This window comes from Peromyscus leucopus, chromosome 23 (assembly GCF_004664715.2).
Source record: "Peromyscus leucopus breed LL Stock chromosome 23, UCI_PerLeu_2.1, whole genome shotgun sequence".
Classification (NCBI taxonomy): domain Eukaryota; kingdom Metazoa; phylum Chordata; class Mammalia; order Rodentia; family Cricetidae; genus Peromyscus; species Peromyscus leucopus.
Genome location: NC_051082.1, coordinates 28727967 through 28754559, shown reverse-complemented (window position 1 = coordinate 28754559; position 26593 = coordinate 28727967). Strand labels below are relative to the sequence as shown.

The following is a 26593-nucleotide window of genomic DNA, read 5'->3' as shown; positions in this document are numbered from 1 at the left end:
TGCATGTGGTGTGTGTGTGGAGGTTGAGGGGGGTGGGGGGCAGGGGGCTTTGAGGGGAATTGAATATTTCTTTTTTTTTTTCCAGTTGTACCTTCGGGATGAATTCAGGTCATAGGGGAGCAGGAACGTTTTTATCCACTGAGCTCTGGACGGTCTTGGCTACTTTTGATAATGCTTACCTCTTCGGTCCTTCCGCTGGATGTGCTGGCTGGGAGCTTAACACGCTGTTTGCCATGGTCCGTCTTTACTGGTGGACTATGCGCGGGACTGTCTTTCCTGAGTTGAGTGGCTTCCGCCCCATTCGTGAGAAACAAGCCTTGGGCAACAAATGAGATGAGGATGGAGCCTGAGGTCGGGGGCGGGATAGCAACGTGCCGGCGGTGTTCCAGGGCCCCTGAGCGCTCGCTCCTCTTCCGTTTGCCCGTTCACGCCCCACTTCAACCTGTTCTCCTAGGCCACACCTGGCCTGGGTGGCTTCCTGCCTTGATGTGTTCTCATAGCCCGGCGGGTGGGTCCCTTCTCTCATAGGCTCTTTGCCGCTCTTTCCGGCTGCGAGCAGACAGTGTGGGCTCGTCAGCAAGCTGTTTACATGTTGCGGATTGGAAGGCGGTGGAGCCGTTTGGGAAGCTCCTGTCTCCACCCGGTTTATGTGTTCTCCCACTTCCCTGCTTTCCAGGTGCGAGTATATGCTCCGCTGGAGTCGCAAGGGCATGTGAGTGTCTGGGCCAGCTGCTGCGTGAGGGGGAAACTCGGGGTCCTGCTTGTACGTTGCGACAACCAGTAAGGACGGGACTCTATGTGTGCCATTTTCACTTGGGACCTTGGGAGTGACTTTCTACTTTGTCCTCTCTTTTGTCTAGAGGTTTGTTTCTGCCGACTCAGCAGGTTTGATCTAGGAGGAGTAAGGTTTAAACATCAGTGTTGCTGGCCACACCAGCTACTGGGGGTTTAGGCAGGGGCTCTCAGAGCACCCAGCCCTCATGAGGGTCTAGGCAACAATGTGCTTCATTGAGCCACCCCCCCTCATGGGGTTCTAGGCAGGGGTTACCACCCGCTTAGTAACAGAATGAATTACAGCGCTTGTAATATTAATTGAGCTTGTCAATGCCTGTCTCCCCACCCTGTCTCTCTGTCTCTGTCTCTGTCTCTGTCTCTGTCTCTCTCCTGTTTTTGAACTGCTGAGGACTGAACCCAGTCCCTTGCTCAAGCTGGGCAAACACTGCACTACTGACCTATATTGCCAGCCCTTGTTTTTGTGAGGTAGGTTCTCCCCGACGTAGTCCAGCGGGCCTTGATTTGCCGTCTTCCTGCCCTAGTCCCCTGAGTGTGCGGTCAGGAGTCTCTGCCTGACCCCACCTTCTCCCTTTACTTTCTCTGCAGACTCTCTACCCTCAGACCCGGTACAGCCGCAGTATGGCGCGTGGCTGAGCCTGGTGGACCTTGCCCAAGTGAAGGCCTTTGTGGACCTCACTCTGTCACCCTCTGTGCGCCAGGGCGCTCAGCATCTACTGCGGATCTCTGGCCTCGGTGAGCTTCCCCTTCCTCGATGTCTTCAGGCCCCCTCAGTGGCCCCTTTCCATTTCTGCCCGCTTCCTCCAGGGAATCGACTAGACCATAGTTCGCAAAAGGAACTCACCATACAGAGCAGATAAGACCGTAGCCAAAGATAACAGAAGCAGACTATCTAACAGTGACCACAGTGTCTAATTGGAGACGTGTCATAGACAGGGCATGATGTCTGTGGTTGGCTTAAAAAAAAATCATTTGTGTGTGTGTGTGTGTGTGCATGTGTGTGTAAGCATGCCACAGTGCATGTGTGGAGGTCAGAAGACATCTTTCAGGAGTCAGTTCTCTCCATCTACCATGTCAGTCCCAGGGATTTATCACAGATTATCAGAATTGACCACAAACACCCCAACTCACTGATCCATCTCACTGGCCCTGGTTTTTTTAAAGACAGGGTCCAGTGGAGCTCAGGCTGGCTGCAAACTCACTCTGTAGCTGAGGATGACCTTGACCTACTGATCCTCTTGCTCGGGATCACAGGCATGCAGTACCATGCCCACTTTACGAGGTGCTGGGGATGGAACGCAGGGCTTTTTGTACCTGCTAGATAAGACCTCTATAAACTGAGCCACATCCTCGGCTCTTTCTTTTTTTTAGAGAGTATTAGGACTCTGGAGAGTATTTTTCCAAAGCGTTGAAAAAATGTGTTGGGTTTTAGACAGCGCCATTAAAACAGAGTTTCTTCCATCTAAATATTAACTGGGGTTAATCCTGCTTAGTGTCTGAGATCCAGTGAGGCTGGGTGGTCAGTTGCCAAGTATAGTATTAGCAAGGTTGTTAACCGGCCGTGCAAGAGACAGCTGAGACACCGAAATGATCGTTGGGCAGCAAAGTCACTGGCTAGCTGATACTGAGCCTGCTGAAAGGCTCTGGTAATAGCGAATGCCAGAGTGAATGGTTCACGCCTGAGCCCTTGTTGGGATTCTGAGGCAAGAGTTCTAGGTCAGACTTCGCTTTACAGACGCACTCCCAACAACGAAATCAGGGTGGCAGTAGGGCAGATGAGCTCTAGCACAGTGTACGGGGGTGTATGAGTGATGCTTTGTAATAGAATATTGCTAGCTCTGTGACTCTTCCTGTCCATCACACACACACACACACACACACACACACACACACACACACACCCTGGTTTGAAGTTAGGGCTTTGCTTGAGTTAGGCAAGTGGTCTACTGATAAACCACACCCCAGCCCCTCACTAGAGGATTCTAGGCAGGGACTCTACCACTGAGCCACACCCCAGCCCCTCACTAGAGGATTCTAGGCAGGGACTCTACCACTGAGTCCACACCCAGCCCCTCACTGGGGGATTCTAGGCAGGTGCTCCACCACTGAGTCACACCCCAGCCTCTCACTGGGGGATTCTAGGCAGGGGCTCTACCACTGAGTCACACCCCAGCCCCTCACTGGGGATTCTAGTGATACTTTACAGCTAAAGCTACATCTCAGCCATTTTTTTTTTTTTTTTTTTGGAGATAGAGTCTCACTAAGTTGCCCAAGAGGACCTTGAATTTGAGATCCTCTTGCCTCAGCCTCCTACGCACCTAGGATTACAGGCCTGCACCCCCAGGCAGCTCCAGCTCTGTGACTCATATTGAGAGGCCTGCAGCCTTGCACTCCAGGCACCTCCACGCTCAGCCTCCTCAATCCCAAGTCTAGTGTCTGTCATCTGAGTAAGCACCTCCTTCTGCACCTGCCGTCAGTCAGGCTAAAGGTCAATAGCATTGAACTTCGCACTGCTTGGTGTAAAGCAGGGTTCTGGTAATAGTCCAGGGCGGTGGGTGATCGGTTTGGTTTGCTGGGTCAGCTGCTGTGCCCTCCTGCTAACAGGTTTGGGGTATCACTGAGTGGCATTTACCCGGAGCACTTTACTCGTGACACTCACCCTGAGGAAGAAGACTCCAGCAGAAAGGGGCTGGGGAGGTGGCGTAGCGGGTATAGCTCTCACAGCGTAAACGAAAGGACCCGAGTTCCAATCCCCAGTACCATGTAAACGCACCTCTGTGCTCATCTAATTCCAGCACTGGGAAGGTGGAGACAGGAAGGCCCGTGGGGCCAGCTGGGGTGGCCCAGGCAGTGAGCTCTAGATTCTATTTATTTATTATTTATTTATTCATTTATTTATACAAAGAGGGCACCAGATCTCATTACAGATGGTTGTGAGCCACCATGTGGGTGCTGGGAATTGAACTCAGGACCTCTGGAAGAGCGGTCAGTGCTCTTAACCTCTAAGCCATCTCTCCAGCCCGAGCTCTAGATTCTTTAAGACTCTGTCTCAAAAATAAGGTGGAGGGTCGGGTGGTGGTGGCACACAACTTTAATCCTAGCATCCGGGAGGCAGAGGCAGGTGGATTTGTGTGAGTGAGTTCTAGGCCAGCCTGGTCTACAGAGCAAGTTCCAGGATTGCCAGAGTTACATAGAGAAATCCTGTCTTGAAAAACAAAAAGCTAAAAAAACAAAACGAACTCCAACAGCTATGGCCAGGAAATTGAGAGGCCCATGCTTTTTCTACTGCATCATTGGGACAAGAGATTTGGGTCACTGAGGTTGGTCCAAGCTCAGCTAGGTAGGTCCGGGAACGGCCTCTTGTGTGAACAGAGAGAGTCACCTCTGTGCCCAGGCCCTTCCAGGCCTGAGGCTTTCTTTAGTCCAGTGACTTCATTGCGTGGGCCCTGAGGGTGGTTCCTTATCTGTAAAAGGGGCGAATAAACAGTACTTATCTCACAGTGTTGGCACAAGGTTCAAATGAGGTGAGTGCTTTCTCCAGGATGTGGCCTCTGCTAAACAACCAGATGCTCTCTGCTTCCTCATGGGTACCAGACTGCAGATCACGGTCCTGAGACCTTTGTAGTGGAAGGAAGCCGCAGCCCCGTCTGCCTGGGTTGTGCCTTCTCTGGTGACTGCGGTCATGGGCTTGAACGATCAGGCTATCTGATTGTATTTCATTCAGGCCTGGTGATGCATGCTGTAACCTCAGCTACTCTGGAGGCTGAGGCAAGGAGGGTTGTAAGTTCAAAGCTAGCCGGAGCTACCTAAGAAGTCTCATTTCCTCAGTAGAGTTCGATTTCAGTCTCTGGGTTTTCCTCCGTTTGTTTTCTGGTTTAGACAGTTTCTCCCTCTGTAGCTCTATAGGCTATGCTCCTGAAACTGTAGCAATCTCCCTGCCTCAGCCTCACAGTTGCTGGGATTACAGGTGGAGGGGCATCCTGCCTGGCTGAAGTGGCCTCTCTTAATGTGAAAAAGATGAGCTGTTTAAAGCCTATGGTGGATAAGAACCGGCCCTAACGCTAAAAGAACCTTAAAAGAAGCTGGAGCTGAGTGGTAGAGCTCTTACCTAGCATGCATGAAGCCCTGAGGTCTGTTGAACTTCATAGGATGGTGGTGATGAACACCTACAATTCTAGCATTTGGGAGGAGGATGCGGGAAGATCAGGAGTTTGAGGTCATCTTCTGCCACAGAGTTCCAAGCAAGCCTAGGTTGTCCTAGGCTTGTCTCAAAAAACAAAAACCTAAAGCGCATACCTTTACTCCCAGTACTCAGGAGACAAGGAAGTGGATTTCTGAGTCTGTGCCTAGCCTGGTCTACATAGTGAGCTGCAGCCCAGTCAGGGCTGCATAGTGAAACCCTGTCCCAGAACGATAAATGCAAGAGAGCAAGCAAGCAAGCAAGCAAAAACCCAAAACAAAACCTGAAACAAAATCTAAAATGAGGCTGGGAATGTAGCTCAGTGTTGATTGCCGAGCATGGGTAAAACATCAGGTTTAATCTCCAGTACCGCTCCCCGCAAAAGAAAAAAAAAATTCGTAATGTGAAATCTACATATTTAAAGTGGGGGAGATTATTCCTGGAGATAGTCAAATAAATGCATGTGAAAGTGTTTGAGAAAGCCCAATCACTGTGCAAACGTGTGTATAATGCGGCTGCTGTAAGGGCCCCAGCCAAGTGGGATGCCATACCTCATGGGTGACCTAAGTGTGAGTGGGCGCGTTTTATGTGGTGTAAATTCAGCCCTCAGCCTGATTTCTGTTCCTTCCTGCCTCCCTTCTTTTTGCCCCTAGGCGGCATGAAGCCCAACACGTTGGTGCTCGGTTTCTACGATGACGCCCCACCCCAGGACCATTTCCTAACAGACCCTGCCTTCTCCGAGCCTGCAGAGGGCACCCGAGAGGGCGGGTCGCCGGCCCTGAGCACGCTGTTCCCTCCACCTCGGGCTCCTGGGAGCCCCCGGGCTCTCAGTCCCCAGGACTACGTGGCCACGGTGGCAGATGCTCTCAAGATGAACAAGAATGTGGTCCTCGCCCGGGCTTGTGGGGCTCTGCCCCCGGAGCGGCTAAGCCGGGGGTCGGGAGCAGCGCTCAGCTCCATCACGTGGACGTGTGGCCCTTGAACCTGCTGCGGCCCCGGGGTGGGCCCGGCTACGTGGACGTCTGTGGCCTTTTCCTGCTGCAGATGGCTACCATCTTAAGCATGGTGCCCGCCTGGCACAGTGCCCGGCTCCGGATCTTCCTGTGCTTGGGGCCTAGGGAGGCTCCTGGGGCAGCGGAGGGACGGCTCCGGGCTCTGTTGAGTCAACTCAGGATCCGGGCAGAGGTGCAAGAGGTGCCGTGGGGTGAAGGAGCCGAGACCGGGGAGCCCGAGGAGGAGGAAGGGGACTTTGTGAACGGTGGTCGAGGAGATGAAGAGGCCGAGGCTCTGGCTTGCAGCGCCAACGCCCTGGTGCGTGCCCAGCAGGGCCGAGGCACAGGAGGAGGCGGCCCTGGGGGCCCTGAAGGAAGGGATGGGGAGGAGGGGCCCACCACAGCCCTTACCTTCCTCTACCTGCCTCGACCGCCTGCCGATCCCGCCCGCTACCCCAGATACCTGGCGCTGCTGGAAGTCCTGAGCCGTGACCTGGGTCCCACCCTTCTTGTTCATGGCGTCACTCCGGTCACCTGTACTGATCTCTGATGCCTGCTCACACAGCGTTGGATGGATGGAGAGGGCCCAGGCCCGTTCTGAACAATGGACCCCCTCCCCCATGGACCCTGCCCTTCGGATGATGTTTTGAGGGGACCATGGTCTCCTCTGCATGGGGGGACACAGTACACTAATTCCGGGTGGCTGTCCCCATTGTACAGGGGAGGACATCGCGGCCCTGTCCCTGGCCTGCCTCCGCTTCCTTCACTGGTGCCTTGACCAGAGGGGCTGGTCTCTTCTGTGACTCTAGGCTACCTCAGTGTCCCCATCCTGGCCACAGACGCACCGCCTCCCTCTCCCCGACGTCCTTGGGTGGCGATGTTTGTGTTTTGTTTTATTTTTCTAACTACTGACCATTAATAAAAGACCAAAACACTACGGGCTGGCTGGTGGAGCCCTGCTGGTGGGGAGGCCAGAGGGAGGCGGGAGGGAAGGGAGAGATCTGCAAGGGGGGTTGGGGACCAGAACCTTCAGGGTCCCGGCCGGCGGGAGGCTGCCACGTGCGGAGCTGGAGCAGGGATCACCGCGAGAGTCGCTGGGCCGCAGCAGTTTGCAGCCCACCCTGTGGTTGGGTCCGGAGGAGGGCGGGCCTTTCTTAACGGGAGGGGGGGAGAGAGAGAGGGGGGGGAGAGAGAGAGGGAGAGAGAGAGGGAGAGAGAGAGAGAGAGAGAGAGAGAGAGAGAGAGAGAGAAGGAGGAGGAGAGGGGAGGGAGGGGGGGGGAGAGAGAGAGAGGGAGAGGAGAGAGAGGGAGAGAGAGGAGAGAGAGAGAGAGAGAGAAAAGAGAAGAGAAAGAGAAAGGAGAGAAGAGAGAGAGGAGAGGAGAGAGAGAGGGAGAGAGAGAGAGAAAGAGAAGAGAGAGAGAGAGAGAGAGAGAGGGAGAGAGAAGAGAAGAGAGAGAGGGAGAGGGGGAGAGAGAGAGAGTGGAGAGGAGAGAGAGAAGAGGAGAGAGAGAGAGAGAAAGAGAGAGAGAGAGAGAGGGTTTGCAGATTAGGGCTTAGGGGACCACGTGACCCTCCCCCAGGAATGCGGTGACGTCAGGGGGCGTGGCCGTCCCCAAAATTGGGGAGGAAGGGGAAAAAAAAAAAAGCCAAGAAAAAGTTTCTTTGCGGGAGTCCCAAGCGGGGCGTGGGACGGAAGGGGAAGGAAGGGACTCGAGGCCCCTGGCTCCGGGCTTGTGGGGGCCCTGACCTCTGTCTGGAGTGCAGTAACCATTCCAGACCATGTCTGGGCCCACCTGGCTCCCCCCGAAGCAGCCAGAGCCCTCCCGAGTCCCCCAGGGAAGAGCGCTTCCCCGAGGCGCCCTGGGGCCGCCACCGGCCCACGGAGCAAGTAAGTGTTCCTCTCTCACACCCCGGGGTGGCGGAAGAGCCACTGGCCGCTCGCCTTCACCTCTTCCCCGCTGCCTGTCCGCTTCCTGCTGCCTCTTCCCCCAGCCAGAGGCCCTTACCCTTGCTCCAACCTTCCCTGACTCCTGTCCGCTCCCAGATGCCCCGAGTCCGCGAAGGACTCGGAGAGGCGCCCCGGGAAGGGCAGCCTCCGCGAGGTACCCTTCTCCCTTCCCACCTCTCTTCCCTCCCTTTTTTAGCACTCCAGCCCCACCCCAGGGTCAACTTTTGCCCCCTCCCACCCGAACAATGTTACCAGCCTCCGGGGGTACCAGACGACCGGGGGCCTACCTGGGTGGGATCCCACGGAGCACCCCAGCGCCTGCAGGTGAGTGCTGGAGGTGAGGGTCGGTGTGGGTCTCCTCGTCGGGGTGAAGGCGAGAGGAGCCCGGGGCTTGTGTGCTCTGTATTTACTCTCCCTGCTCTGGCTCTGTCTCCAGGGGCTCCCGCCAGACAGGGGCGTCATCCGCCCTGGAAGCCTGGATGCTGAGATAGACTCGCTTACCAGCATGTTGGCTGATCTGGACGGGGGTCGCAGTCATCCTCCTCCTCGGCGACCAGACCGACAGGTCTGTGTCCTGTGTCTGCTTCCCATTCCCCAGCCAGCCAGTTCCCTTCTGTGGATTCTCAGCCTCAAGCCACCCGTTCCACTCCCCGACCTAACCTACCCTCTTTGCAACTGATGAACACCTAGCTCGGGCAGGCCTTGCCCCGTGGGAACTTGTCAGCAATCATTGCTTCCCTGGGGTTCCCACCTGGGCGTGCATGGACGTCGGATCTGGTCCTACTCAGTGTTTCTGCATCCCTTCTCTCCCCAGGCTTTTGAGGCCCCTCCACCCCACGCTTACCGCGCAGGCTCTCTGAAGCCCAGTGGAGGTGCCGGTCCAAGCCCTATGCTCCCAGCATCCCCTTATGGCGGACCCACCCCAGCCTCCTACGCTACGGCCAGCACGCCCGCTGGTCCTGCTTTCCCTGTACAAGTGAAGGTGGCTCAGCCCGTGAGAGGCTGTGGACTGCCGAGGCGGGGAGCCCCTCAGGCCTCGGGGCCGCCTCCAGGCCCCCACTTTCCTTTGCCGGGCCGTGGTGAAGTCTGGGGGTCTGGCTATAGGAGCCACCGTGAGCCGGGACCAGGGCTTAAGGAGGATGCCGCTGGGATACATGGCCCAGCAGGAGGAGGAAGAGGAGGTGGGCATGGGCCCCAGGTAAGTCTGGGGTGGGGGTGGGGTGGGGCACCGAGGGTTGTGGTCATCGAAGGACACTGGGTGGCACGGAGGCTGGGTGGTACTTACAGTACTGGGTTTTAGGGCTGGGGATGTAGTTCACTTGGTAGACTGCTTGCGTGGTATCGAGGCGTCCCAAGGTTCTGTCCACAGCACCACATAAACCAAGCAGGGTGGGAGGTAGAGACCGGAGGATCAGTAGATTAAGGTCGTCTTTGGCTACATAACGAGTTCCAGGCCAGCCTAGGCTATATGAGACAGTGTCTCAAAAAATAAATAAACGAACACACCAATCCTGGTAGTACTCAGAGGTCGAGGGTCAGATGGCCAAAGGGGGGGGGCTAGGGTTCTTCCACCACCCCACCCCACCCCATCACCTTCTGAGAGATGTTCTCAGATGAGATTCCAGGGCTCCTGACCTTACGGATTATTGATGGTATCTGTCAGTCAGAGGCTAGGCCGGACCACAAAGCCCTGGTTCTCACTGTAGGTCCCCTTAAGCCAACCTCCCGAAGAGGAACTAGAGAGACTGACCAAGAAACTGGTGCATGACATGAGCCACCCGCCCAGCGGGGAGTACTTTGGTGAGCTGGCCCGGTGGGTAGGCTGGGAGGAGGGAGGAGACGGTGGGTCCGGTGTCGTGGATCCGTGCAGACGGATCTGTTGCTCTCAATCCTCAGGTCGGTGTGGTGGCTGTGGGGAAGACGTCGTTGGCGATGGGGCTGGGGTTGTGGCCCTGGACCGTGTCTTCCATATTGGTTGTTTTGTGTGTTCTACCTGTCGGGCCCAGCTCCGGGGCCAGCATTTCTATGCTGTGGAGAGGAGGGCGTACTGTGAGAGCTGCTATGTGGTGAGTGGTTGGGCCGGGGGAGAGCGGGGTAAACCACGCATCAGGATGGGCGCAGGCGGGTTCCCATCCAAGAGAGGGACAGATACTCAGTCAGATGGGTAGAAGACAGAGGGGGCTTGAAGCTGGGGATTCAAGCTGATTTACAAGAAGGAAGGAGCTGGACGTGGTGGTGACCTATCTGGAGGAGAGATGATCAGGAGTTTGAGGCCAGCCTCAGCTACAAAGCGGGTTTGAAGCCAGCCTGGCGCACATTTCCAAAGATCAGTTGATCCATCAACCAAAAGAAGATTTGGGGTTTTGTTTCTTTGATTGCTTGTTAGTTGTTTTGGGGGCAGTATGTATCCCAGGCTGGCCTGAAACTCTTATGTATAGCTAAGGAAGACTTTGCATTTCCTGCTTCTGTCCGCGGGGTATGGAGCTTCCAGGTGTGTCCCACCAGATCTGTTCTTTGTGGTGCTGGGAATAGAACCCAGGGCTTCGTGCATGCTAAGCAAACACCTTACCAACTGAGCTACAGCCCCCAGACCAAGGAGTTAAATGTGGATTCTAGCTGAAGGGGGAGGGGAGGCAGAGAACAGCTGTTCCTTTCAAGTGGGAGGCCGGCCTGCCTGCCTTCCTGCCTTCCTTCCTTCTTTCCTTCCTTCCAGGCCAAGTCTCACTATGTAGCCCAGGCTGGCCCTGAAGTCATGGGCCCTCCTGCCTCAGCCTCCCAAGAGCTAGGAAAGCAGATGTGTGCCAGTCACCACCATGCCCAGCTAGAAGGCATTTTAGAGTTGAGGTAATTTGTGAAAGTCTGACAACATTCCTCAGAGGCAGGCATTGCTGTTGACTCATCTAACCGGAAAAGGAAGTGTGAGGAGGCTAAATTCCTTGTCTAGACGCTGCAATGCTGACGTGCCGAGACCACCTCCCACTGACTCCTGTGCAGGGAACTCCGCACTCCGGACGGGTGGGAGACCAGTGTGCCTCCTGACTGCCGTGGCTTCCCTCTCTGACCCTCCTTCCTCTCTCTCCCATGAGGCCACCTTGGAGAAGTGTTCCACATGCTCTGAACCCATCCTAGACCGAATCCTGAGGGCTATGGGGAAGGCTTACCACCCTGGATGCTTCACCTGTGTGGTGTGTCACCGTGGCCTCGATGGCATCCCTTTCACCGTGGATGCCACCAGCCAGATCCACTGCATCGAGGATTTCCACAGGTCTTGCCTTAACTCAGAATATAGGACCTAGCCTGTGTCTTCACGTCTGTCTAACTTCTGGTCCTCTCCTGCTTTGACATCACTTTCTTCCCCAAGACCCAAAAGCCATCTCTCCACTCCTTCTCATTTCCCTCCCCCTTTCCTCCTTCACTGGGCTGCACTGTGAGCCTCCTGTGGGGAGGGAGGGACCTGACAGCCCCCTTGGTTCCCTTCCACCTCAGGAAATTTGCCCCACGGTGCTCAGTGTGTGGTGGGGCCATCATGCCAGAACCAGGTCAGGAGGAGACGGTGAGAATCGTTGCTCTGGATCGAAGTTTCCACATTGGCTGTTACAAGTGTGAGGTGAGGTGGGGGGCGGTCCCCGGACCAGGAGCAAGGGCTCTGCGGAGCCCGGGAGGCTGCGGGAGAACAGTAAGGGAAAAGACACGGAGCACTTAGGGAAGGCGCGGTTTCTCTCCATAGGAGTGTGGGCTGCTGCTGTCCTCTGAGGGTGAGTGTCAAGGCTGCTACCCGCTGGACGGGCACATCCTGTGCAAGGCTTGCAGTGCCTGGCGCATCCAAGAGCTCTCGGCCACTGTCACCACTGACTGTTGACTCTTCCTAGAAGTACCTGCTGGGATCTCAGCCCCCATCCATCACCTCCCCGCCCCCCAGCCCCGACATCAACCTTTACTGTTGGTCGCCAAACACCGTTGCTTCCTCCTCTCTTCGTGAAATAATAATCCCCGAAGAGTTTAAAAGCACTTTCAAGTCTGCTGTTTCATTGGAATTTTTTTTTTAAGATTTATTTATTTATTTATTTATTTATTTATTTATTTATTATGTATACAGCATGTGTGACTGCAGGCCAGAAGAGGGCACCAGATCTCATTACAGATGGTTGTGAGCCACCATGTGGTTGCTGGGAATTGAACTCAGGGCCTCTGGAAGAGCAGTCAGTGCTCTTAACCTCTGAGCCATCTCTCCAGCACCTCATTGGAATCTTATAAGATGACACCATGTAAACCTCAAATCTTAGCACTTGGGAGGCAGAGGCCGGCGGATCTCTGAGTTCAAGGCCAGCCTGGACTGCATAGTGAGTTCCAGGCCAGTGAGGGCTACATAGTGAGATCGTGCCGAAAAAGAATGATGTCCTGTACTTTATTTATGTGTTTATTTGGTTTTTCTAGATAGTGTTTCTCTGTAACTCTAGCTGTCTTGGAACTCTCTTTGTAGCCCAGGCTGGCCTTGAACTCGCGGAGATCTGCCTGTCTCTGCTTCCCGAGTGCTGGGATTAAAGGCGTGTGCCACCATGCCCGGCTTCGAACCTATGCTTTCGTTGTTGTTACATCATAAATTAACCCATTTATTGTAGGCTAGGGATTTCTCAAATGATTTCATTTCTACTGGTCTTTCGATTCCTTTGGTCTTCCGACGGCCGACTTGACTGACCTCGACGGGGTGTTGCAGGTCCAGGTCCCACCAGCCGCGGTTCTCATGCAGGAACGCAGTGCCAGATGCTAATGGCCTGCTTCTTCATCTTGGTCTTGCCCCAGAAGGAGCCGATGTACTTGACATGCTAGTTGATTTCAGTTTTCTTTACCACTTTCCAGAGGGCATCATTAGAGCAGGTCCTGTGCTTACCAGTGATGCTGACCTTCGTGGTGCATTTAACCATGATGCCATGGCATAGTCTAAAGCCAGATGAGGTACTTTTTAAAACAAAACAAAACAAAACAAAACAAAGCTTTTTATTTATTTTACATACCAAGCACAGTTTCTCCTCCCTCCTCTCCTCTCGTTCTCTCCCCCACCTCCTTTCTTACCCCCCCCTTCCCCATCTACTCCTCCTCTGTCTCCATTCAGAAAGGTTAAGGCCTCCCATGGGAGTCAACAAAGTGTGGCATATCGAGTGGAGGCAGGACCAAGCTCCTCTCCCCTGCATCAAGGCCGAGCGAGGCATCCCACCATAGGGAATAGGTTCCAGAAAGCCAGTTCATGAGCCAGGGACAGGTCCTGGTCCCACTGCTAGGGGCCCCACAAACAGACCAAGCCGCACAACTGTCACCCACATGCCAAGGGTCTAGCTCAGTCCCATGCAGGCTCCTTAGCTGTCGGTCCAGAGTCCGCGAGCTCCCACGAGTGAGGTCAGCTTTCTCTGTGGGTTTTCCCCGCCATGATCCGGACCCTCCTTGCTCATATTATCCCTCCTCCCTCTCTTCAACTGGACTCCCAGCGGTCAGCCCAGTGCTTGGCTGTGGATCTCTGCAGCTGCTTCTGTCAGTTACAGGATGAAGGTTCTCTGATGACAATGAGGGTATTCACAGGAAAAACCAGATCAGGCACTGTTGGCTAGGAGTCTTTTTGTTTGTTTTTCGAGACAGGGTTTCTCTGTGTAGTCCTAGCTGTCCTGGAGCTCACTGTAGACCAGGCTGGACTCAAACTCAGAGATTCGCCTGCCTCTGCCTCCCAGAGTGCTGGGATTAAAGGCATGTGACACCACCGCCCGGCTCCATAGGACTCTTAGCTGGGGTCAGTTGTGGATTCCTGGGAGTTTCACTGCACCAGTTTTCTCCCTAACCCCATCTCTTTCATTGCACTCCCTCTCCATCTCTCCCCTAACTTAACCATCCTGATTCCTCATGTTCTCATCCCTCATCCCCTCCTCTCTACCCCCCCCCAGTTTACCCAGGAGATCTTATCTATTTCCCCTTCCCAGGGTGATCCCTCTGTCCTTCTTAGGGTCTGACAAGTTACCTTTATAAAGGACAGATTCTAATGCATCCCAGGCTAAACAAATGCCCTACCACTGAACTGTACCCCCTAGCCTCCTCTCCTTGGTTTCTTACATCCTAAACCCAGGTCTTTTCATTTGGTAGGCAAGCATTCTATCTTTGAGCTATATATACCACTGTTTCTCTTTTCATTTTCTTTCTTTTTTGGTTTTTCAAGATAGGGTTTTTCTGTGTAGCTTTGTGCCTTTCCTGGATCTTGCTCTGTAGCTCAGGCTGGCCTCGAACTCACAGAGATCCACCTGCCTCTGCCTCCCGAGTGCTGGGACTAAAGGCGTGCGCCGCCGCCGCCGCCGCTGCCGCCGCCGCCGCCACCACCACCACCACCACCCGGTTGCTTCCCTTTTCTTAAATTATGTGTGGATGAGCTGGGTGGGGTGGCACATGCCTTTAATCCCAGCACTTGGGAGGCAGAGGTCTTCAGAGGGTGTTCCAGGATAGCCAGGGCTACACAAAGAAAAAAATTATGTGTGTGTAGTGTGTATGTATGGGTATACGTACATTTGAGCATAGTGCCCTTGTAGTCCACAAGAGGTCATCAGATCCCCAGGAACCGGAGTTAACAGCCTGTGAGCCACCAGGCATAATGGATGCTGTGAATCAAACTCTGGCTCACTGCAAGAGCAGGAAGTGCTCTTAACCACTGAACCATCTTTCCAGACCTTTTTGGAAAGTGCTTTTGAGACAAGGTTTCACTAAATTGTCCAGGCTGGCTTTGAACTCATTCTGCAGCCCTTGAATTTGTGATTCTCCTGCTTCAACTTCCTCAGTAGCTGGGATCGCAGGGCTGTGCCAACATGACTGTACTAAATTTTTAAATGCCCTTGTTGTAAAGACACTCTTTTTTTTTTTTTTTTTTTTTGAGACAGGGGCCTGAACTCACAGAGAACCACCTGGCTCTGCCTCCGGAGTGCTGGGATTAAAGGTGTGCGCCACCACCGCCGGCATAAAGACACCTTTTTACATGTTGGGATTTTCTTGCTGGGAGCAAGGCTGTTGCATGCTCCATTCTCTAGCTTGGTATTTTATTCATTGAGAAGGGCTTAGTGTTATCTTGGGGAATTATGCGTTTCAACTGGGAGCCACTGGATCCCGGTAGTTGTTTCCAGACTGCTACGTACTGCTTCCCATTAAAGTAATGGGCATTAACACTGAGATTTGCACGGTTTGCACTATTAGGCGCCTCTGTCCAAGAAAAGCAGGAAGGATGCGTTTTGCAGGTAGCACATACTGTGGGTTTCTGCGGCAGAAGAAAATGGTGGGAGGCGATGCCTTTAAAATGGTTGCTTCTGTGCATTATTCCCTGGACACCCACAGTCCTCAAACCCATCCATAGCAGGAGGAGAGGGCAAATCCACCCCTGAAGAGGTCAAAAAGTGCCCCAGCCCAGGGCTCTTGCAACGCCACCTCTGGATGCAAACTAGCTCCGACCCAGGAGACGTTAGTGGGCAGCGAAACTCTCCATCTCCATCCTCCTCGTGTTCAAAAGGAACGACCACGTTCAGGAGGCCAGGCTTGGTCCCGCTCAGCTTCCGTAGCTCCTAGCGCTTTGAGCGAGTCTTGTCGTAAAACCGCGCGAGATTTCCGCGTCTCCACCCTCTTCCCATCATTCCCTTGTTCTCTCTCTCTCTCTCTCTCTTTCTCTCTTAGTTTTAGTTTGGCCGGGGGCTTGTTTTAGTTAGAAGCCGGGCTCCGGGGGTGGCGCACTGTCCGCGCGGGTCCCCCTCACCCTCCGCGGTCTCCCTCTCGTCTCTCCTCGGCCTCCGGGCCCGAGAATCCCCGCGTCTCCGTCCAACCCTCCTTGCGACCCCGTCGTCGCGCGTTCCGGTCCGCCCGGAAAACAAGCCCGCCGGCGCGCGCTCCCAACGGCCCCGGCCGCTGCCAGGTGGGGGAGGGGAAGGAAAGGCCCGGGTGGCGGGATCGGCCGGAGAGGACCGTGCCCGGGGGCGTCGGGGGTGGACAAGGGGGAACCCCTGGGTTCAGGGAAACTGTCGGAGCGAGCGCCCAGCCCGGGATGGCAGGCCGGCCTCGGCGGGAGGGAGGCGGGCGCGCTGCCCCCGGGGGCCTGCCCCTCCTCTGGCCCTGGCTCATCACCACCTTGTCCACCCGCCGCCGGGCCCCAGGCCTCCTCTGACAGCGCTATGGGGGACAGCGATGACGAATACGATCGAAGGCGCAGGGACAAGTTTCGAAGAGAGCGCAGCGACTATGACCGTTCCCGGGAGAGAGATGAGAGACGGCGAGGGGACGATTGGAATGACCGGTGAGGCAACATTAACGTACCCCGCCCCCCAGACACAACCTTTCCGCTCCGAGGTGTTATTCCGTCCCACTTTATATTTGCATTGCCTTTTCCCTTATAAAATGTTGTTAGGATGTAATCCACCATTGGACCGTTTTTTTTTTGTTTTTTTTCTGTGATTCAATCTATTCACCGTTGTCTCAGATTTTGAGAGGCCTTTAAGATCAAAGCGACAGCCAGAAGTAGGGGTGGACGGGAGCCCAACCCAGCTGGTTGGATGGGCCACTGCATCTTTCATGCAGGCCTAAGGCCACAGACCCCCATCTCAAACCAGAACAATAAAGACGAATAAACAGATCGAAGCGTTAGGAAGAAAAGTTTGAGTGGGAAAATCAGTCTTTGTTCGGGCATCAGGAGTTTGCATTTCTTTCCTTTTCCCTCCCTTCTTTCCATTGGAAAGATGGAGTTTCCTATAGCCCTGTTGGCCTGGAACTTTTTGGGTAGCTGCGGATGACATTCAGCTTCTGTCTCCCTTCCCCAGTGCTGGGATTCAGGCATGCACCACCACATCCTTGTTTAAGCTGTGCCTGGGATGGGACCCAGGGCTTTGTGCTTGCTGGGCAAGCACTGAGCCGAGTTACGCCCCCAGTCTAGGGAGTACTTAGGTATTTATTACTTGTAAATTGCATCATTTATTTATTTGTTTGCTTGTTTTGTCTTTTTTTTTTTTTTTTTTTTTTTTTTTGAGACAAGGTTTCTCCGTGTAGTTTTGGTGTCCTGGAACTGGCTCTGTAGACCAGGCTGGCCACGAACTCACAGAGATCCGCCTGGCTCTGCCTTCTGAGTGCTGGGATTAAAAGTGTGCGCCACCACCACCCAGCTTATCTTTTTTTTTGAGACAGGGTCTCTATGTAGTCTCAGCTGCCTCTGCTTTCCCAGTGCTGGGATAAAAAGGCATGTGCCACCACCACCAGCAAGATTTTTTTTTTAATGTTTGAGTGTTTTATCTTACCTGTATTTATGCTGTGCCTGATACCTGTAGGAAGCTAGAACAGAGTGGTATACTTGGAAGTGGAGTTGACATGGTTGTGAGCTACCATTTGATTCCTAGGCCTCAGCCTCTTCAGTGCTGGAGTTACGAGTGAGTCACCATACCCAGCTCTCTCCTTTGTGCTTCTTCAAGAAAGAAGAAGCTCAGAGTTGCTTTTCTGAGTCTGACACTAGATGCAGTCCTTCAGAGTTCAGTAGTGTGAGGTCAGAGTGGCTTTGGGTACATGCCACAAATAGACATGAGCGGGGGTCATTGCAGAGGAACCAGGTTCTAAGGAGCAGATAGTGTTCAAGGCGTAAGTGTAGTGTTGGGGAGAGCCATGGGAAAGGGTCACTTAGCTGGATATCTAGGGAATTCCCTAAGCACAGGTGATGGGAACAGCTTGAGGTCAGTAGGCACGACACAGTTCAGACACATACTTGGTGTAGTGGTTCCCAAACTGTCTGGACACATTGCTGCCTTTGTTAGTGGTGCTTCAGGAGTGCTGGTTAAAGCCTCAGGTGCCTTGGCACAGAGCTCAGGACAAGGACGCCAGCTTGAAGAAAGCACATCAGTTAGTGTCCCCATAGACGCTGAGTCTTTGTTTCTGGTTTGGTTTTCAGGATGAGTGATGGATGAGAAGTGTGCATAACAGAGCACTGTGCTGTGTGTGTGTGTGCTGTGGGGTGGCTGCAGCCTTGGGCAAGAGCAGTTGTGTGGTTGGCCAGGGAGCCTGAAGGTGCAGTTCTACTTGAGCGGGGTCAACACTGGGGCTTCAGCCTTATTTAGTGGAGCAGACTTGTGAGGGAGAGTAAGTGAAGAGAAGTTGTTACTTAGAAGAACGCTGTCAATATTTGTTGCTAATGGAACTTGCTGATTGAAACAGAGTTTAGAAAACTTGTATCTATCAGTATGAACTTGACAGTCCTAGTGTTTAGACTGTTCTGAGATGAGCAGTCTTTTATGAAATATATCATTTGTTTTTTGAGACAGGGTTTCTCTGTAGCCCTGGCTGTCCTGGAACTCACTTTGTAGATCAGGCTGGCCTTGGAACTCAGAGATCCACCTGCTTCTGCCTCTGCCTCTGCCTCCCAAGTGCTGAGATTGAAGGCTTGTGCCCCCATACCCTGTGAAATGCATCTTATACTATATAGTGAGAATCAGCAGGAACTGCTCAAAGAGCTGGTAGCACAATGAACAGAAGGGCATTGAACATTCTAGGCAAGTGTTTTACCACTGAGCTACAGCCCTAGCCTGCTGGTGTGGTTTTGGTGAAACAGTGCGACTAATGTTGAGATAGGGTGTTATGTAGCTCAGTTTGCTCTCATGTGTAGAATTATACCTCGCTTGCTTCCGCTCACTCTTAAACTGCCTCTTCAAGGAGAGAGCTCACACCTGTATCACACCCCTGAGGCAAACGCAGGAGGGTTTGTGCACACTGGAGACAATCCTGGTCTAAGTAGAGAGTTCTGGCCAGCCATGACTACAGATTTTGAGATTCTGTCTCAAAAAACAGAAAGAGAACTGGGCAAGGTGGCTCACACCTTTAATTAATCCCAGGAGTCAGGTACTGGAGGATGTCTGAGTTTGAGGCTAGCCTGGTCTACATAGTGAGTTCTTGGACAGCCAGAACTACATAGAAAGACCCTGTCTAAAAGATAAATATTCCCCCCCCCAAAAAAAAAAAAAACTCCCTAGCCCAGCTGCTTGAGAGGTTGAGACAGGAGGATTGCTTGAGTTTAAGAGTTTGAGATCTCTGCCAGCATAGCATGATTCTGTTAACTTTGTGTGGAAGCCAGAAGCATAACCCACATTATCTGAAACAGCCGTTGAAGTGTTCCTTACATGATAATACATGTGTGTGTGGGGACGGTTGTCTTCCTCCCATCTTATCACTATAGAGGCTCTTCTAAGCCAGACCTTGATGAGGACAGTGCTCCTCCCCAAGTACCTTTGTGATAGAACCTTATACTCTCACCTCTTGAAACGGAGGCAGAAGGATCTCCATTTCAGGTTCAGCCGAGTGTACAGAGTGAGTTCATGGGAAGCCTATGCAGTTTAGGGTCGCCGCCTCAAGTTATTGGACAGGGCGGCAGGCCTGGGGCCACGGCCCGGCTCCGTGTGGAGCGAACTCAGGAAGCACTAGCTATAAAGAAATGGGTATTAACGGGTGGTTTTGAGGTAGGTGGGTGTGGTGAAGTGTGCCTGTGATTGTGCACCCGGGAAATGGAAGCAGGAGGTAGGTTCAAAAGGATCAGCTTGCTCACCTCGGGAGTGCCAGGCCGCTTGTGTGTGAGCCACCACAGCTGACAAGCTGCTGGGTTTTTGTTTGCTCGTGTGCAGTGGTAGGGAAGGGACCCAGGCCTGTGTTTTCTTTCTTTCTTTCTTTTTTTAAGACGGTTTCTCTGTGTAGCCCTGGCTGTCCTGGAACTTCCCTTTGTAGACCAGGCTGGCCTCAAACTCACGGAGATCTGCCTGCCTCTGCCTCCTGATCGCTGGGATCAAGGCGTGCACCACCACTCGCGGCTAGGCCTGTGTGTTCTAGACAGGCCTTCCACCAATGCATCCACATCTCCATCCTAGCTACCGTCTTTATTATTGTGATTTGTTCTTACTTCCAGAGAGTGGGACCGTGGTCGTGAGCGCCGCAGTCGGGGTGAATATCGAGACTATGACCGGAACAGAAGGGAGCGTTTCTCTCCCCCTCGCCACGAACTTAGCCCTCCACAAAAGCGCATGCGGAGAGACTGGTGAGGTGGCATCCCTTTCCTCTCTTGCTGCTGAAAGCTGGTTGCTTCCTTGTCTTGGTCGTCCCACGCACCAGCGTGCTTTGTCCCTTTATCCCTTGGGTGAGAGACTGTCCTACGTGTGCCCTCCTCTTCCCTGTCCGTGTTCTGGAGAGATGGTCTGGGTCTTTCTGTATCTGACTTTTGTGTCCCCCACCCTCAGGGATGAGCACAGCTCTGACCCATACCACAGTGGCTATGACATGCCCTATGCTGGGGGGGGTGGGGGACCAACCTACGGCCCCCCCCAGCCCTGGGGCCACCCAGACGTCCACATCATGCAGCACCACGTCCTGCCTATCCAGGCCAGGTAAAGCCGGGGTTCTGGGGAGAAGGGAATTTCCAGGTTTCGGGAGTGTCTGGGACTGCCAGAGAGGGCTAGCTAGGTTGTGGGTGCCTGTGAGGTGTAGCACTTACTGCTTGGGGTGGTGGGCGTGTGGGCCAAGGACGGGGTGTCTGACTACCTCGGCTCCACTTCCCTTCACAAGCAAGCCTTCCCCCCCCCAGGCTGGGCAGCATTGCGGAGATTGACTTGGGGGTGCCTCCACCCATAATGAAGTCCTTCAAAGAGTTCCTCCTGTCCCTGGATGACTCTGTGGATGAGACCGAGGCAGTCAAGCGCTACAATGACTACAAGCTCGACTTCAGAAGGCAGCAGATGCAGGACTTCTTCCTGGCTCATAAAGATGAGGAGTGGTGAGTGCCCCTGCTTGTCTGCCCCCCACCCCCACCCCGGCCCCTTTCTCTGGTCTGACTGGAGGAACTGCAGCCCTGTCCTCCTCCAGTCTCCCCACATGGCACTTCCTGGGAGTGGGGGAGGGGAGGGAGAGTGTTGACTGGTGGGACCCCACCATCTCCCTTCTCCGCTGGGACACTTCCAGGCAGCTGACCAGAGCTCCTTAGCCTCTTGGGGCAGCGCAAAGACTGCGACCCTCGTGTTGGTGTGGGTCATTGTCGTCCCCAGTCACCAGGACCCAGTGTGGCAACCAGTGAAGCCAGACAAGAACAGCCAAGATCTCAGGGTCGTTTGACAGAAAAAAGAATTTGAGTTTTTTTTCCTTATGTGGATGTTTTAATTTTAATCAACCATCTTTTCCCCTCTCCTGCTCCTCCTCCTCATCCTCTTTCTGCTCCTCCTCCTTGAAAAGAGCCAGAACTGGGAACTACACCCGCTCATCGACGGAGCTCGGAGCAAACCCACCCCCACCATACCCAGCCCATACATGAGCCCCTGGGCAGAGCGGCGGGGCCCGGCCAGGCAGACAGGCAGGGCACCGCTGTGCACAATGCAGTGGTCTAGCTGAATGTATTGCTTAGGCAGCTAGTCAGTCAGGGCCCCCACCGCGGAGGCCCGCGGGGGCGGGGCATCTAGGCCGGTCACCCCAGCCGGGAGCCAGCGGGCAGCCCGCCAGCCAGCATGGGCCCTGGGCGCCACTAGTTAAATCTTGAGCTCTGTTTGACCAAGCAGCCAAGGTAAAGATCCTGGAGGTGACGCCTGCGGCCTTCCTCTCTGCTCAGCCTGTCCTGTCCTGTCCTCGTGTGCCCCTCTGACTGCCTGCCCTGTGTGTCTTTGGACCGCTCATGAACCTCATCTTTCTCTGTCCATGTCCTTCTCTCTGCTGAACACTTCCTGTTTTGTCTTCTTAACCCTTAGTCTGTCTTTGTTTTAGATTTCTGGGCCCTCCTTACATTCCCCATTTCTCTTTTTCTCATACCCCAATTGCTTCTGCTTTGGTCTCCTTCTACCCTCAGAGGCCTATTAAAATGCTTTCCTTTTCACACTCCCCCGAACCCTGACCCTCCAGCCCTCTTTCTCTCCCACGGGCCTCTCCGAGGCTGTGCGGGCACTTGGCCTCACTCACCTTCGCTCTCTCCTGTCCCTTCCCTGCCTTCTCCCACCAGGGAAGAAAGGTGTCCTGCCTTTTGGCTTTTCTATCTGGTCCACTTCAGGTCTCCTTCTGGCTCCACCTGGGGTGGAGGGAGTTGGCGGGAACCTCGGCTGGGCTTGGCCAGGAGAGGGAGGTCTCGGGGGCTCCTGCTCAAGTAGCTTTCCTCTGAGGCGTTGGGAGTGAGCCGCTCCCACACTAGTGCTTCCCACAGGGGAGAGCTGCCCTCCTGAGCCTGGCCTGACCAGAGCCACAGTCCTCCTCACAACTCCCAGTTCCTGGTGCTCCCCCAGATCTTTCCAGAGCATGACCTCTGGCTCCTCTGGCTGTTGGGTGGTTTTAGTGCACCCCTTTGTTGATGTGATGACCTCCTGTGGGTGTGAGAGGCTCGGCCCCGCCTTCCTTGGGCCCCTCCCCACAGCCTGGCCTGGGCCTGTGGTAACTGCTGTTTCTCCCACCCTGCTGCTGCTTCCTCCTCAGGTTCCGATCCAAGTACCACCCTGATGAGGTGGGAAAGCGCCGGCAGGAGGCCCGGGGGGCCCTGCAGAACCGACTGAAGGTGTTTCTGTCCCTCATGGAGAGCGGCTGGTTTGATAACCTTCTCCTGGACATAGACAAAGCTGACGCCATTGTGAAGATGTTAGATGCAGGTGTGGGCTTAGCGGCCGGGAGGCTGGGCTGGACTGGGCTGGGCTGGGCGTGGAAGCCTGAGTTTGTGGGTCATGACCTCTGCTGCTTATTGTAGCTGTCATTAAGATGGAAGGCGGCACGGAGAATGATCTCCGAATCCTGGAGCAGGAGGAAGAGGAGGAACAGGCGGGCAAGACTGGGGAGGCCAGCAAGAAAGAGGAGGGCCGTGCTGGAGCAGGCCCGGGGGACGGAGAGCGCAAGGTCAACGACAAGGAGGAGAAGAAAGAGGAGGGCAAACAGGTCACGAACGAGCGAGCGAGGCGGGCTGAGGGAGCTGGAGCCTCCACCTGGGGATGGGGGTCTGGGGTCCTGGTGCAGCAGCAGCAGCCCCAGGAGAGGTCGGCGTTCTCAGACTGTCTTCCTGCAGGCTGAAAACGACAGTTCTAATGACGACAAGACCAAGAAGTCTGAGGCCGACGGGGACAAGGAGGAGAAGAAGGAAGAGACTGAGAAGGAACCCAAAAAGGTGAGGTGTGTGCGTGAGGCAGGGGTGTGGGCGGATCCAGGGGGTCTTGACTGACCGGCTCCTGCTCCCACAGAGCAAGAAGCGGAACCGGAAGCACAGCGGTGACGACAGCTTCGATGAGGGCAGCGTGTCCGAGTCCGAGTCCGAGTCGGAGAGTGGGCAAGCCGAGGAGGAGAAGGAGGAGGCGGGTGCGCTCCTTTGTTTTACTGGGGGGGTGGGGGTCAGAGAGAGCTGCTGCGGACAGTCTGGTGGGAAGGGGTTCTGTGGGGTGATGCCTGCTGTGACTGCTGCTCCACCCAGTCAAGAACCCCATACCAGTTCCTCTCTCTTTCCTGCGCAGAAGAAGCACTTAAGGAGAAGGAGAAGCCCAAGGAGGAGGAGAGGGAGAAACCTAAGGATGCCACCACTGCCGCCGCCGCTACTGCTGCCGGGCTGGAGTGTAAGCCCCGGCCCCTGCACAAGACGTGCTCGCTCTTCATGCGCAACATCGCCCCCAACATCTCCAGGGCAGAGATCATCTCTGTGAGTGGGACAGCGGGCTTGGGGGCGGGTTTGGGGTGAGTTTCCCATCCTCCGGGGTGAGGCTGCCTTTGCCATAGTTTGGTGTGCATTGTGGTTCTGGGGTGCTGGGGTGAAGGCTACTTCTTTAGGTTCTAAAGAGTGGAGATGAGGAGGGAGTGGAGTCACTGGCTTCTCTTTCCTTGGTTCCTGCAGCTTTGTAAAAGATACCCAGGCTTTATGCGAGTGGCATTGTCAGAGCCCCAGCCCGAGAGGAGGTGAGGAGCTGGACACCGTGGGGATGGTGCGAGGAGACGAGGCAGTGGGTCCTTGGCTCCATCCAGGACTGTGCTGACAAGCTTTCTTCTGTAGGTTTTTTCGCCGTGGCTGGGTGACTTTTGACCGCAGTGTTAACATTAAAGAGATATGTTGGAACCTGCAGAACATCCGGGTAAGTGCTGGGCCCAGGCTGCAGGGAGGGAGCATCGCCAGGCCCTGCCTGTCCACCTCTCCCATGACCACTTGTAGCCATGAAGGTTCGCCTTGCTTCACTCTGTCTGAGAAGCGTGGGGCTGTGACCCCTCGGGTCCCCGTCCCTGGGGAGTTTGGGTTTAACCACCAGGGTTATAGATAGGGCCCAGTCCTCAGGGGTAGTGGGTGGCCAGCTTGTTGATTGTGTCCCTACAGCTCCGCGAGTGTGAACTGAGTCCTGGTGTGAACAGAGATCTGACCCGGCGTGTCCGCAACATCAACGGCATCACACAGCACAAACAGATAGTGCGCAATGACATCAAACTAGCCGCCAAGCTGATCCACACCCTGGATGACAGGACCCAGCTCTGGGCCTCGGAGCCCGGGACACCTCCCGCGCCCACAGTCAGTGACTCCCGGGGCTTGTTTCCAGTGCACCCAATGGCTCCTTGTGCCCCTCCCCCCCCAGTTCAGTAGTGGGAATGGGGTAAAGTGTAGAACAGGAGTTGAGTCTGTGACTGACGGAACAACCGAGATAACTCACTACCCCTGACCTGCCATCTGACCTACCTCACTTCCTTATTTTCATGACCCCTGCCTGGGTCCCACCCACCACCTCCCTTATTTGCCCCTCTGGGTGGTGTCTCCCCCAGCTCCCAACAGCAGCGCAGTCATTCTGGGCCAGGAAGGAAGAGCCTAGGGTTGTGGCGAGTGGTTGGAAGCACCTCCTCGTGTCTGTTTCTGGGTTGATTGCTCTGCCTCATTGTCCGTCTCATCCCTGTTAGAGTCTGCCCTCGCAAAACCCCATCCTGAAGAACATCACTGACTACCTGATTGAGGAAGTGAGTGCCGAGGAGGAGGAGCTTCTGGGGAGCAGTGGAGGGCCTCCTCCTGAGGAGCCTCCCAAGGAAGGCAACCCAGCCGAGATCAATGTGGAGAGGGATGAGAAGCTGATCAAGGTGCCGGTTCTGACCACCTGGGGTAGAATGGCTGAGAGGTGCAGGGCTGAGTCGTGACCTTGTGTGTCCCCTCCCTCAGGTCTTAGATAAACTCCTCCTCTATCTGCGCATTGTGCACTCTCTGGATTATTACAACACTTGTGAGTACCCCAATGAGGATGAGATGCCTAACCGCTGCGGCATAATCCACGTCCGGGGGCCCATGCCTCCCAACCGGATCAGCCACGGAGAAGGTACACTCCAGCTCCCCCAAGTCTGTCTTCTGTCCCTCCTCACCCCTGCTTCCAGCCCCCTCATCCTGCCCTGTCCTCCACACAGTGCTGGAGTGGCAGAAGACGTTTGAGGAGAAACTGACCCCACTGCTGAGTGTGCGCGAATCCCTTTCTGAAGAAGAGGCCCAGAAGATGGGTCGCAAAGACCCCGAGCAGGAAGTAGAGAAGTTTGTCACCTCCAACACGCAGGAACTGGGCAAGGATAAGTGGCTATGTCCTCTCAGTGGCAAGAAATTCAAGGTCTGGGATGTGAAGAGACTTAATTGGTGGGTGGAGTGGGAGGTGGCCTTGGGGCAGCAGGACCCCCAAAGGACTGGAGGAGGCCTGTGACCTTCCAGGTGGGGGTCGGAGGGAAGGGCCTGCAGCGTCCTCTGTCCTCGCCCTCTTCCCCCAGGGCCCGGAGTTTGTGCGCAAACACATCTTCAACAAGCACGCGGAGAAGATCGAAGAGGTGAAGAAGGAGGTGGCGTTTTTTAACAACTTCCTCACGGACGCCAAGCGCCCCGCTTTGCCCGAGATCAAGCCGGCTCAGCCCCCCGGCCCCGCCCAGAGTAAGATACGATCCATGGGGTTGCCCATCTCTTCTTGGGTTCCTTAGTCCTTGAGAAGCAGCCTACCCACCAGTCCCCAGGCCGCATTCCTAGAACCCCTGTCACCCCTTTCCTCCCCCGCAGTAATTCATGTTCCTGTCCTGCTGTACTCCCCCCAGGCCTGACCCCAGGACTTCCCTACCCACACCAGACGCCCCAGGGCTTGATGCCGTATGGTCAGCCCCGGCCTCCCATCTTGGGCTATGGAGGTGAGTGGAAAGGATGGAGGGGCTTGGTGTTGGTGGGGGGCTACACAGCTTAGCTAGGCTGAGGTTGAGGTCAGTTTCTAGTTCAACCCGGGTCTTTCTCATAGCTGGTGCTGTCCGCCCTGCAGTCCCAACAGGAGGGCCTCCATACCCCCATGCTCCATATGGTGCCGGCCGCGGGAACTATGATGCGTTTCGAGGCCAAGGAGGATATCCTGGGAAACCTCGGAACAGGTGAGCCTGAAAGGAGGGACCCAGGCTTCTTCCCCTCCTCTGCCAGGGACTTGTGTCTCCTCACACTCCTTTATTTCACAGGATGGTTCGAGGAGACCCGAGGGCCATAGTGGAGTACCGCGACCTGGATGCCCCAGATGACGTTGATTTCTTTTAAGCCCTTTGAACAGTCCACTTGCCCTCTCTTTACACCATTACCATCTGTACCCGACTACTTTACCCCATCAGCTGAGATTGTTTTGTACGTTATTTTTCCTGCTAGTAAAAGCACTTTGGTAGTGTCTCTTAACTGTGTGCGGTACGCCTTTTCCCAG

At 54.8% G+C, this 26593-nt stretch overlaps 3 protein-coding genes and 1 pseudogene across 8 annotated transcripts in view; 3 read left to right on the top strand and 1 right to left on the bottom strand.

Annotated features, from left to right (window-relative positions):
• Slc12a9 (solute carrier family 12 member 9) overlaps positions 1–6901 on the top strand; it is an 18294-nt gene extending 11393 nt beyond the window's left edge. Inside the window, 5 exon segments of the mRNA XM_037198524.1 lie at positions 86–303; positions 501–712; positions 1317–1527; positions 5626–5907; positions 5910–6901. Coding sequence (XP_037054419.1) covers positions 86–303; positions 501–712; positions 1317–1527; positions 5626–5907; positions 5910–6514 — 1528 coding nt within the window. The 3' untranslated portion in view covers positions 6515–6901.
• Positions 6902–7481: 580 nt separating this feature from the next.
• Positions 7482–11931, top strand: Trip6 (thyroid hormone receptor interactor 6). Its single transcript, XM_028863399.2, has 9 exons — positions 7482–7853; positions 8110–8237; positions 8350–8478; positions 8728–9111; positions 9620–9713; positions 9810–9979; positions 11000–11178; positions 11400–11520; positions 11641–11931. The coding sequence occupies exons 1-9, from the start codon at positions 7745–7747 to the stop codon at positions 11770–11772; spliced, it is 1446 nt and encodes a 481-aa protein (XP_028719232.1). The 5' UTR covers positions 7482–7744; the 3' UTR covers positions 11773–11931.
• A 477-nt stretch (positions 11932–12408) lies between these two features.
• Positions 12409–13386, bottom strand: LOC114688929 (annotated as a pseudogene).
• Positions 13387–15528: 2142 nt separating this feature from the next.
• Srrt (serrate, RNA effector molecule) lies at positions 15529–26568 on the top strand. 6 transcript variants are annotated; one of them, XM_028863393.2, is made up of 20 exons: positions 15529–15834; positions 16073–16212; positions 19843–19971; positions 20171–20317; positions 20515–20703; positions 22374–22543; positions 22639–22823; positions 22951–23049; positions 23123–23237; positions 23390–23571; positions 23764–23825; positions 23920–23998; positions 24235–24423; positions 24804–24977; positions 25057–25210; positions 25296–25489; positions 25644–25800; positions 25959–26048; positions 26174–26279; positions 26361–26568. In XM_028863393.2, the coding sequence occupies exons 2-20, from the start codon at positions 16091–16093 to the stop codon at positions 26434–26436; spliced, it is 2619 nt and encodes an 872-aa protein (XP_028719226.1). In that variant the 5' UTR covers positions 15529–15834; positions 16073–16090; the 3' UTR covers positions 26437–26568. The 6 variants fall into 6 exon arrangements, with proteins under 6 accessions (XP_028719226.1, XP_037054214.1, XP_028719224.1 ...); XM_028863391.2 differs by having other exon boundaries at positions 15530–15834; positions 26153–26279; XM_028863392.2 differs by having other exon boundaries at positions 15530–15834; positions 25947–26048.
• Positions 26569–26593: the final 25 nt, after the last annotated feature.